General features: G+C 31.2%; 1 protein-coding gene across 1 annotated transcript; it reads right to left on the bottom strand.

Annotated features, from left to right (window-relative positions):
• Positions 1-731: 731 nt before the first annotated feature.
• LOC130957472 (uncharacterized) lies at positions 732-12,007 on the bottom strand. The gene is made up of 10 exons (XM_057884329.1): positions 11,588-12,007; positions 9,673-9,759; positions 9,090-9,315; positions 6,297-6,356; positions 5,450-5,503; positions 4,925-5,366; positions 3,910-4,835; positions 3,598-3,822; positions 2,607-3,488; positions 732-2,407 (listed from the first exon to the last, which is right to left on the bottom strand). The coding sequence occupies exons 1-10, from the start codon at positions 12,005-12,007 to the stop codon at positions 732-734; spliced, it is 4,998 nt and encodes a 1,665-aa protein (XP_057740312.1).
• Positions 12,008-12,248: the final 241 nt, after the last annotated feature.

Raw genomic sequence — 12,248 nt, 5'->3', positions numbered from 1 at the left:
TATTTAAAGGATTGTTTTTTTCTGGAGTAACTATCCAAATTAAATCTTATCATTTTTAAAATTGAATATTTTAGCTTTTTAAAATTTAAAATACATAAAATAATTATTAATATTTATTTTTATTAGATAATATAATTTTTTTATTAGACGATATAATTTTTTTTGTTAACTAGCAAATGACCCGCGCGTACGCGCGGTTAAGTAATAATACTCATCAAGTAATAATACTCATCGAATATATTTTATAATGTAATTTAGTTTTTAACGTGTATAATAAATTTCATAAACATGTGTAAATTGTGATATAATCATTGTTTTATATTACGATGAGAAAATTTAGTGGTTAGCGGTCTTATAAATTAAATCAGAATGATGATTTATCTCCTACATTATATAGTTTGGGATAAGATGAAAAAAAAATGAGCAGCAAATAGTAAACAGGTCAAGTATTCTAATAAAAACACATAGTTTCGACTACATGGATATAAGTGGAAGTTGAGTGTTACTATTTGAACGGAAGCATGACAGTTGCATTATGGGTCTTCTTGGATAATCTGCAAAGTGTAAATATAAGTGTAGTTATTATAAAGAAATATTATGTTGAAGTAATCACATAAAGAAATAGTTATTTGATAAAAACAATTCTAAATTTTGAATTTAAAGAAGTTAATATAATATAAGTATGCTAAAAATATGAGATATCTTACCAAGCGAAGAATATTGAGACCAGTTTAAATATTTCTGAAAACTTCTTGATAGACCACATTATATGTTGATGTGGAATTGTTGGATTGATCATGAGATATTATGATCTTTAGTCCATCTTTGTTAGTAACTCTTGAAACAGCTACATAAAGTTGTCCATGTGTAAAAACAGGTTGCTTAAGTAGCAACCCAACATGATTTAAAGATTGACCTTGACTTTTATTTATGGTTATTGCATATGATAACATCAAAGGAAACTGTCTTCTTTGAAATTTGAATGGTAATTTTCCATCTGACGGGGTTAAGGTCATTCTTGGAATGAACACCTTTTCTCCAATATTGCTTCCTGATAAGACCTTAGCTTCGATTACTTTGTTGCCTAGCCTTGTGATAACCAATCTAGTTCCATTACACAGACCGGCTGAATGATCAATATTTCGAATCAACATTACAGGACAACCTTCTTTAAAACAGAGTTCATGGTTTGGGAGACCTGGTGATTTTATACTTGCTAAAAATTCTGGAGTGTGTATGCTAGCTAATGTGTCATTATCTCCTTCTTTAAAGCAAGGCGAATCTGAACTTAGGTATCTTTTCATTTCATTGTTATTCAAAGAGAGCATGTAATCATTAACTTCTTCAACAACGCTAATAGTTGGCGCAAGGATAGCCCTTCCTTGCAAATGTTGTATGTTTGAATAGTCCTTTAGATAGTCAGTATAAATTGCTTCAACAATTGCTTGGATTGGGTCATTAAAATCTGTCAGTAAAAGTTCTTGTGGTATGTCAACTAACCCACATCCATCTTCTAGTTGTCCAAGCCTTCCATCACCTACATTCAAGATCCATGTTGCAAACGATTTCAATTCCTCACTATTGTGAATTCCAGTTGAAGTTCTTAATCTCATATTCTGTGTTAAGCTCAAAATTTGGCACTCATGCCACAGGTAAGAAGAGTTAATTGAAGCATTAACAATGTCCTGTCGAGACCCTTTTGTGATAACTGGAAGAATTTGCCTGAAATCTCCGCCAAAGACTACAGTTTTACCACCAAAAGGTAATGATAAACTTGAATCATTAGTAGAACGAAGCAAGTCTCTCATAGTCCGATCTAGTGCTTCAAAACAGAACTTATTCATCATTGGTGCTTCATCCCAAATAATAAGTTTTGTTTCAGAAATTAACTCTGCCAATGGACTTCCTTGTTTAATGTTGCAAGTAGAATATTCATCAGGAGTAAGAGGTATTGCAAATCTGGAATGAGCTGTTCTTCCTCCAGGTAATAAAAGAGATGCTATACCACTCGAAGCAACTATTAAGACAATTTCACCTTTTGACCTAATAGCAGCAGATAATGTTTTCCAAATAAAAGTCTTACCTGTACCTCCATATCCATATAAAAAGAAAACTCCTCCTGAATTTGAGTTCACGGCAGCAATAATTTTATCATAAACGGTCTTCTGTTCCGATGTCATTTGTGCTAAGTATTGACTGTGTTGTTCTGCTAAGAAAACACGATCATAAGATAGTTCATCAAGTATTAATTTATTTTGCATAATTCCCCGCCGTTGAAGGTTTATGTTTTCCATATTAGGATATGGCATTGTTGGAAAATCACGCAGTGTCTTTCCGTTACTATTAAGTATTTGCTCGATTTCAATCAGAGTCAGTTGTAATAACTCAGATTCAGACAGAGTCAAATCTGCAATATGAATAAAACTTTCAATGAGTATGATATGATTTGTATGAAATCAGTAATGAATAATTTTTGTTAAAAAAAATCATTTCTTTTCTTATATTTTGTAACATATGTATAAAAGCATAATTATACAAAAGGTATGCTATAGATAAGAAATATAAAGTAGAAAGGTAGGATTAAATTTTAGATAAGGAAATAAAACCTGGTGAGTTAAACATGGTGATATGATCATGTAGTATGCCATCTGATAATAGCCCAAAACTTTTTTCCCAAACGGCCTCAGGTCGTACCATTGTGTTTGACCACAAAAGTGTTGCAAAAAGTTTGCGCACATAGTGTCCAGATCCCCAGTGACTTGCTTCTTCAATTGCGTCAACATATTCTTGATCATCATCTAATAAACCTCGTGCATAACACGCATCTCTAAATGAAGAGTAGATGACACCATTGTATGTTTTAACATCTTCATAACTTGTTGGACCTCTTACAATATTCAATAGCATTCTAAGATAGTATAATTCACCGGATGATGGTGGGACAAAGAATAATCTACCAATTACTTGAGCACTTTTTCTTGGTTCCCAAGTTCTGATGCTTCGTTTCCAGACAAAATGAGTTGGGAATTCATTGTAAGTTAATAGTCTGGCTGATTCATAAGTTGCATTTGCTTTGAACCATGCTATGAACATTGATTCTTTGATTGTTGCTCTGTTTACCGTGGTTTGCAATGTGTCGTTATCTTCAAATAGAACTGTCTGCTCATCAGGCAAGTGAAAACTCAGCCGTTCAACTGATGGTTTCCTATAATGTATATCATATGCAAATATCCTCCAAGCAGATTCACATGGAGAGATGTAGCGACAATCATGAAACATTTTTATTTCATCTACAATGAAATTAGGACGATCAACTGCTGAATTTGAATAGAAAGATGCTGTTACTCTATCATTTCCTTTGTTAATGTACTTGAATAGATACTTGATTGAACGTGATTGATTGCACCACTCAACATTTATATGAGCACCATATTTTAACAATAGGAATCTATTATGAGGCACAACATAACGATTATCCAACTCAATACCTGAAACCTCAATGGTTCTATTATCATCTCGACGCCTATATATGGATATCCATTTTGATCAATGGTAGTAAAATCAACGAATTTTTTGGAAAATGACGAATGCACTGACCGTTTTCCATGCAAGGGGAGTTTTTCTTTGCAAGCCCACATGGCCCATGTACCATAAAATGCTTAACTGCTTCATAATAATTTGGATCATGTAATGGATCTGGGATCTCAGCTGATATGATTTTGTCAATATCTTCTGGAGAAGGATATTTATATTCTGCTGCAAGAAATAGTAATATATGCGCATGTGGCAATCCACGTTTCTGGAACTCGATGGTATATATCACTGCAAGCAAAGGTTGTTAAACACACCAATCAGTTGACTTTTTCAAACTGTAGTTTTTTTTAAATGATTAAATAATAATTTATTTACCTGCTTTGGAAACACCAAAAATTCTATTTTTATGAATGTCTTTGATAAGCTTCTCCAACTTTGCTTTGAATAACCTGCAAATTACATCAGGTCTGTCTTCAGGCTTCAAGTTGGTCTCTTTGCAATAACGTTTGATTTCTTCCCATTGTGGATTGCAAGTAAATGTAATAAATAAATCTGGATAACCAATTGATCTGCAGATGGCCATTGCATCTTGATAATTTTGGATCATATATCTTGGTCCACCTGTAAAGGTTGCCGGTAGAATAATGCGCTTTCCAATGTTAGATGCTTCAGTTTCTCCATTGAGAATTGCATCTTTTAGTCCCTTATAGATTTCAGCTCTAAATTCTTTTTGTTTTGAGTACACATATTTCAACCTAGAAGCTTCAATCATTGAGTAGGCATCAACTATGAATTGTTGAAAAAGTCTTCGAGAATAGATCAAAACACCCTCACGTAAATTTCTATGTTGTATTCTGAAAGCAAAGAAATCCCTCATACTTACATAGGAGCTTTCATTGTTAGGATTGGTGTTAACTATATTCAATGAAATTTTTTCCCTCCAACCATCTTCACCATATGGAAACAATAAAGGGTATTGTAATCCTAGGTATGACGGATGTAGTTCAGAAATCCGTTTAAGTTCACCAGACTTTGTTTCAACAATAATATCCCTTCCTTGTGTATGTGGATCAAAATCTCCGACAACCAAGCCTGCAACCTCATCAACTGATGGCAAGTTGTATGTTCTTCCATCTCTACCCCTTTTTCCAATGAGCTTAAGACGCACGTTTGTTTGGGGATTATTAGTCAGGACATCCCGCATCAAACGAAAAGATTTGGTAAGAACATTATGTGTATCTAGCATTTGTATAATGTCTGAAACTATGTGAACATTCCATTTATCTGCGTCTTTGTCAGAACTGAAAAGTAAAAGCAACTTGTGTAATTATTTTTGAAACACTGCATAAAAGTTTTAAAATTCAGATGAAGCAACATTATTATATCATACCTTACAACTGAAGTCCAGTTTTTAATCTCATTTTGAGTGTCATAAATGTATAGTTGAGCAAATTTTGCTGACGCTCCTTCTTGAGGCAATAAACTTCCCATAAGGTGATAATTCTGACCATGCAAAATGAAGGTAGGGGGTCCTCGACTATTGTTGTTAACGGATCTATCTATTTTCCCCCCAAATGAAGTAAAAGCAAACATGCTATTATATGTGCGAGTATTATTTTGGAAATGAATAGCTTTTGCATCTGAGCCAAAGAATAACTCATCAAGAATTTCTGGTGGTTGTTGTAGTCTTGGTAGCTGCACTTGACCTCGACGGCAACATAAAGTGAATTTAGGATTTCTTGAATTATAATGTCTATCAATTCGTTCATCATACCAGAACCTAGCGCCACAGTGCTCGCACTCAAAATCTGGATCCCCCATATCTAAATAACCTGTAAATCATGGGTTCTTTTTAAAAATCAGCTTTAGTATTAAACAGCCTGTAAAAGGCATGATTCATATTTCAATGTACTACCTTCTCTTTCATTTTGCAACATAGTGTCAGGCGGTAAATTATGTGGTTCTTCAGCTGTACAATGAAGACATCAAAATTTAGCAGACTCGTGTAAAAACAACAGCATATTCTAAAACATATGAATAAACATTTTCACTTTGTTTGGATGTTGCAAAGAAAATGGAAGAAAAGAAAATAAGAGAAAAGAAAATAAGAAGAAAGAAAATGGAAGGAAAAGTTGAGTTATTTATATGTTGTTTGGATGAACAGAAAATAGATGGAAAGAAAAGAGACAGAATTTTTTTTGTTTGGACCCAAACAAAAGTGAGAAGAAAATCATAATCATAACAGTATCAAATTACATTAATACCCTTATCATAAAATAAAGTATAAATATATTTATTTAATCATGTTTTATTATATTTTATAAATATTATAGAATATTATAATTTTATATATTTAATTTAAATTATTTATCTAATATATATAAAATTTAAAAATTTTCTTATTATAATAATATATTAAAACCAAATTTATATTAATATTTGTCAATAAAAAAATAACTAAGTTTAGTATTGAAAATACAAAATTATAGTACTTTTCTTCTTGTTTTCATGCTTGTGATGGAAAGAAAATTTCATTAGTGAGACCCACACAGGAATTTTCTTTCCTTCTTATTTTCTTTGATAACCAAACAAAGAAAAAAAATCATTTTCCATCTATTTTCTTTCCATTGATTTTTTTCATTTATTTTCCATCAAACCAAACATAGTGTTATTCGTTAATTAGATGACTTTCCTATTAGAAAATTAACATTTGCATGTGCTTCTTTAGATATTAATTTGGTTATATGAAATGAACAACATACCATGGTCTTCATGTGTTTCATCGTGATCGTCACAAATAGAATTGTCCTCTTCCACCGTGCCTGCCATTCAATAGTAATTCATAAGCTGTTAAAATTGGAGAATTCGTTAAATTCAGATATACTGAATGAGAGATTGCACTTATAAATTATAATTAAAGACTGAGTACATAATGTAAATGATCATTTAACTAAATTTATTTAGGAGCTAACAGTCAGCATTTTTTTTTACAAAGTGACATTGAACATTGAATTTGGATAATGTTCTTTTAAGAAATACATCTAATAACAAAATTTGTAGCATTAGAATTTTTTGGTTCAATTAATTTTGTATTTAATTAATTCACATGCATTATAAAATCACTTAAAAATAGTCAACTTAATTACTGAAGACATCTATTATTCTACATGCCAATTGGAGTTAAAATTGTATAGAGAGATTATATTCTTTCTTTTAGCCTGCTTGCCATTCAATAGTGATTCGTAAGCTATTAACATTGGAAAATCCCTTAATTACAGGTACACTACAATAGAAGTAGCATTTATCAAGTAAAATTAAATACTGAGTACATAATGTAAATGATTATTTAATATATTTTATCCAGAAAGTAATGAATTAGAAAAATATTTTAAAAATGGCACTGAGTATTGAATTTATATGATGTAATTTTCAAGAATACACGTAATAACAAAATTTGTGGCTTTCGAATTTGTTTGTTCAATTGATTTTATATTTTATCACGGGCATTATAAAACTACTAAAATACAGCATTATTATAGATACCTGAATAACTTACCACTTAAAAAAAAGTCAAACTTAATGAATAAAGACATCTATTGGTCTGTATGCCAATTGATAGAAAAGTGTATAGAGAGATTTTATAACTCTCTTCTAGCCTTCCAGTCATTTAATACTTATTGGTGAACTGTTAAAATAAAAGATTTTCTTCAATATAGATACACTAAATTAGAGGTTCATTTATCAATTAAAATTAAAGATTGAGTGAATAATGTCAATGATCATTTAGCATATTTCATTCAGGAACTAACCAATTAGAAAACTTTTTAAACAATGGCAGTAAGCATTGAATTTAGATAAGGTAATAATAAAAATACACTTGATAACAAAATTTGTGGCATTACAGCTTTTTTTTGTTCAATTGATTTTGTATTTTATCAATCAGTGGGCGTTATAAAACCAATAAAAAACGCAAGCATTATAGGAACCTAAATAACTAACCAATGTAAAAAAAAAGTCAATTTAATGAATACCCCCATCCCCTCTCTGACTCTCTCAAAAAGGAAAACCCTAACTGCATACCCTTTCTATCTGTCTGAGTTCCAGCGCCGCTAGTAGTAATGGTGTTGAGTTCTCTGCCCTTGTTGTGTCGTCAAGGCTAGAACTTTCGTTATCGTTGTCAGCCGGCACCTCTTAGCCTGGATCCGTTAGCCTCGCATCGCCAAATGGTTTGCTCGGAGCTGTTGTTGCCATAGTGGTTTGTGTCCTCCTGGTGTTGTCAAGCCCACGTCTGCAGTCGTCTTCAGCGGCCGTGCTGTACTGGTGTGGCTGTCATCGTTGTCTTCGCCCGTCTCTGACATTGATCCCTCTCTTTATTGAGCTTACAGCCAAGTGCCATCGTGTTTTACTCTGCCGCCGTGGAGACTTCTACCGCCGTGGACTATCGCCATATGTCTCTGCTGCCGTCCAAAATTATACGGTTTGATTATGTTATTCTCTCTCTTTCTTTACTTCTTCCGTAGCTCATTCTTTTTTTTTATTTGGTTAATTATAATGATCCTGAATTGGTGTTTTAAGATTCTGGATTCTGGTAGTTGTAATTGCCAATAGTAGTGATAATTTTGTTTTGATTAACTCTGTTGATTAACAAAATAGAATACGGTTGCTGCTTGTTTTGTTGCTTTTGTTCTTTTAATTTTGGAATAGTTTTGTTGACTGTAGATGAAAATTTCAGAAATTTTTTGGAATAATTTTGTTGATCATGAAAAATCCAATTCGACATTGATGCCAATAACCAAATGAAGCCTTTTTTTAAAGAAAATTTTTTCATAATAACTTCTAAGGAATTTGAATGTGTATTTTGTATGCGTGACATTTTATTTTGCTGTATGTAATATGTTCTTGATGATTTGTCATAATTTGTGGGTTTGGTTGGAAATTTGTTAACGTTTTCTAGATGTTTGGAGTTGTCTGTGATCTTTTATTGCTAAATTATAGTCAAGTTATTTTGTGAAATTGTGAGATATTAAATTTTACTAATTTAGAAATAATTTAACTAAAAAATTTGAAATTACATATTCACCTTTGAATAATTTTAGTTTATATTTAAATAAAACTGTTGAACTCCGGTTAAAGCACAGTGACACTAACAATTGAATCAGTCACTTACCGGTTGGATTTTCACAAACTTAGAAAACCTACTGTCATGATCTATGTGAAATATCTAGTTATTTTCAAGTCAAATGTTATTGCATTTTATGATTATATCGATATTATGCATAACATTACTAATACTTTGTTGAACAATGAATCTGTTTGAACCTATCTCATTCTCAACTACCGTATTTGTAATTTAAGTGATCTTATTTTTTCTAACACAACCTTGTGTATAATAAGTAGCTAATAGTTTCAATTTTTGACATATGTCATAGAATAATGATATTGCTAAAACTCAAATCTTCAAAAATCCTCATTGTTTACAGAAATTTTTATAGTAACCTAATTATATACACCTGAGATAGTTGGGTAACTAAATTTAATCCAAAATAAGAAGATACCTGGTTGAATATGAGAGGAAGTCTTCCCAAGATGTTCTCCTGATAGAGTTGCATGTTGTGTTGTTACATCTATTCGTCGGGAAGTATCACGATTTCTTGTAGACTTTCTCTGAATTTGGGAACTATTCTTTATTTCCGTAACAATACTCTCTCGTGCAGTACATCCTTGAAACAAAATAGTTTTTAGACTTGCACAATGTTTGGCACAAATGAGATGCACGGGAAACTGATTTCATGAAATTATATTTTGTTATAAGTTTTAGTTGTCTGTCATAAAAGGCATGCATAGATATAAGTATTACCTTTTAGTTTGATGGATTCCTTACAGTCAAATTAATAGGATGAATAACTACATTACTCATTAGACTTATTACCAGGAATGATATCTAGAATCTTGTTAGATAAATAAAAAACAAAGAGACATATGGATGTTTACTAATCTCTGTCATGCTCTTGCTTAACGATGTTAAGCTTACAGGAAAATATAGACAGATTTTGTGCTTAAAATTTTAATTCTTTTTGTGTAAATTTTTTTCTTAAATATAATTGACTTATTTTGCTTAGACATTAAAGGTCAACTTGCCTGATTGTATTTCAGCAAGAGGTCGTCTACCAACAGAATAATCTTCTTTGAATGTGTGACACTGTGAGGAATCTGGTCTTTGATTCTCTGCAATGTAATGTCCAACACTTTATGTATTTTACATGTAATAAGAAAAGGGAAAATATGCAAGTAGAAACTAACAAAAAAGTGTAACATTCGAATAAGAAGAGTATAATGTCATACTCAGATTGAAGAAATTAATAGTAAAGATAAACAAATGATATAACCTTCATGTGTTCTGTGATATAATTTTTGCTTCTTCCCCACAACAATAGCATATCTCTGTTTTCTTGCATGTTTTGCTTTATCTAAATTCATCCCTGGAAATCTTCAGCAAAATTGTTGAGGAAATAAGGCTACAGAAGGAACTGTAGCGATGGAGGCTTAGTTTGTGAAAATAAGCCTTGTATGTGTTTCATTTACCTCTTTTACAAAGGAAAACTACAAACTATTACGGAGAGGAAAAGTACAAACTATTACAGAGGGAACGATCTCTATTAAAAGTTGTGAATTGGAAGTTTTTATTTATGAAGATGCAGGTGTTAAAACAAAAAGTTTTGTGGAAGTCTAAGACACATTAAAAAAGGTTTGTTGTGACCTACTTATCCTTGTTCTTGGTTAGATAATTGTGTACTCTTTCTATATATTCTACATGGAGAACCAACCTACAACTCAGATTTAGGTTTATTATTAATATTCTTGGGAGTAAAATACTTTCCTGATAATGTTAAAATAGAATCACACTCAGAGTGACTTGATGTGTGCATTATCTAATAGACTATGCATGTTCTCCATTTGCCTTTATAAGTACAATTTGTCTTGTACTATTTGTTTATTGTTCCCATATATTGGTTCCGTGAATGTCTAATTTTCTATAATATTGTGCCTCTTTTTTTCATCATAGGAAAAAAAATTAGGAATGTGGTTAATGGCTATGTACTCATGGGAATTTGTGAAAGTGGCATTTGGTGCAAATGCATGCGTTATGATTTTTTGTTTTTTTCTTCTTTTATTTTATTATTGTGATTTGTGCTATTTCAACGTTTAAAAATAATCAAGCATGAAAATTATTTAATTAGTAAATTTAGCTAACGCTAATATTTTGATAATATGTTTATTTTGGCCATACCTAAATTTAAGATTTTTTTTTTCTAAATGTCTTAGAAATCCAAGGATAAAATTAGTTATGTACTGTCTTTCCCAAGAAACTTTTGTTATTATTTTAATTTTTTCCAGTTATTTCCGATGTTGATGGGATGGGGCTGAATTTTTTTATTATATTATTTACTATTGTATAAAGAGAAACTCATAACCTTTGTTTTCTTTACTTATTTATTTATTGTTAGTTTAATTTATTTCTGTTTGTTTTCTTTAAGATATCTCAATGCCACTGGCGTAATGTATTTTATGTAGTTCTTTTTGTTTTTGTTTTTGTTTTTTGTTCAAAAAATTATATATCTTACTATTTTTAGTTTAAAAAAACTTCTTATTGATTAAAACAAATGTTGTATTCACGATCTTTTTACTCATAATTCTCTAATTGATATATTTATACTTATCATTTCTGGTATGATAAGAATTGTTTTCCTGAATATTTTATTCCTATAAGGTGAAATGCTATTTTTATTGACTTATACAAATTAAATTACACGGAATTTGGTCATCGATAATAACTTTTCTTGAAATTTTTCTTGAAAAAAAGCATTCAACTTGATTGACTCATGTTCTGTAGAAAAGAATAATACAAAAGATTTTGTTTTTTACAATCCTACTCAACTGGGAATAACCCTAGACAAAGTTGGTTAATAAAATTGACTTCCGTGGGATGCCACCATGCTCCACATTGAAGATGGTGTCTTAAATATCCTTCAGAATATTTGAATCTTGACAGTACAATTTCATTGGAAGGTCTTCCTGTATGTATACTCTCATCCGTTAATGTAATGAGATCTTTGTCTATAAATAATCTAGGATGGTCGTATATCTTTACACCTTGTAACTTGAGTCTTCCCTTCCATGAGAAAGAATCATTCCTTCTTCGTTCAATGCTCCACATGGATACACGACAGTTATCTACACTTCCAGGGTAAGAAATGAAGCAAACCTTTTCCTGATAACTTAAGATCTTATGACAATGTGATCGAAATTGTACTGGTATAGGCAAAATATTGATTTCTCTCGTTATAATCGAGAAAATCACAATTGACTCTGGTACTGAGGACTGGTCAGCTGAACAATTGATCCAATACAAATGACCATCAAGTGAGACATACTCAGGACTAATTTTTCCTATAACACCATGACAACCATACATTCTTGTCCATTGTCGAGTTTTGGAAGAATATATCTTATATAGAATATGTTTATCATTTGAGGATTTTTTAAAACCATGGAAAATACAATACTGAGTCTCTCTTGGAAGATATACAAAAGCTAAGATATTATTCATTGAGATTATGGAATCAAATTTGTTGTAAGTAGTAATCTCTTTGGTTTTTCGAGTTAATATATTGAATACCAACAGAAAATGTGTATGTTCGTTCGTCTGATATGAA

This window comes from Arachis stenosperma, chromosome 10 (genome assembly GCF_014773155.1).
Source record: "Arachis stenosperma cultivar V10309 chromosome 10, arast.V10309.gnm1.PFL2, whole genome shotgun sequence".
NCBI classification, from domain to species: domain Eukaryota; kingdom Viridiplantae; phylum Streptophyta; class Magnoliopsida; order Fabales; family Fabaceae; genus Arachis; species Arachis stenosperma.
Note: the sequence above shows the minus strand (reverse complement) of the source record. Positions and strands in the feature narration are given on the sequence as shown.

Coding starts and splice junctions, on each gene's coding strand:
- LOC130957472 (XM_057884329.1), bottom strand. CDS start 12,007: ATGTATGGTTGTCATGGTGTTATAGGAAAAATTAGTCCTGAGTATGTC. Junction 9,760..11,587: donor GAAGACCTTCCAATGAAATT/GTACTGTCAAGA, acceptor ATTACATTGCAG/AGAATCAAAGACCAGATTCC. Junction 4,836..4,924: donor AACTGGACTTCAGTTGTAAG/GTATGATATAAT, acceptor TTTACTTTTCAG/TTCTGACAAAGACGCAGATA.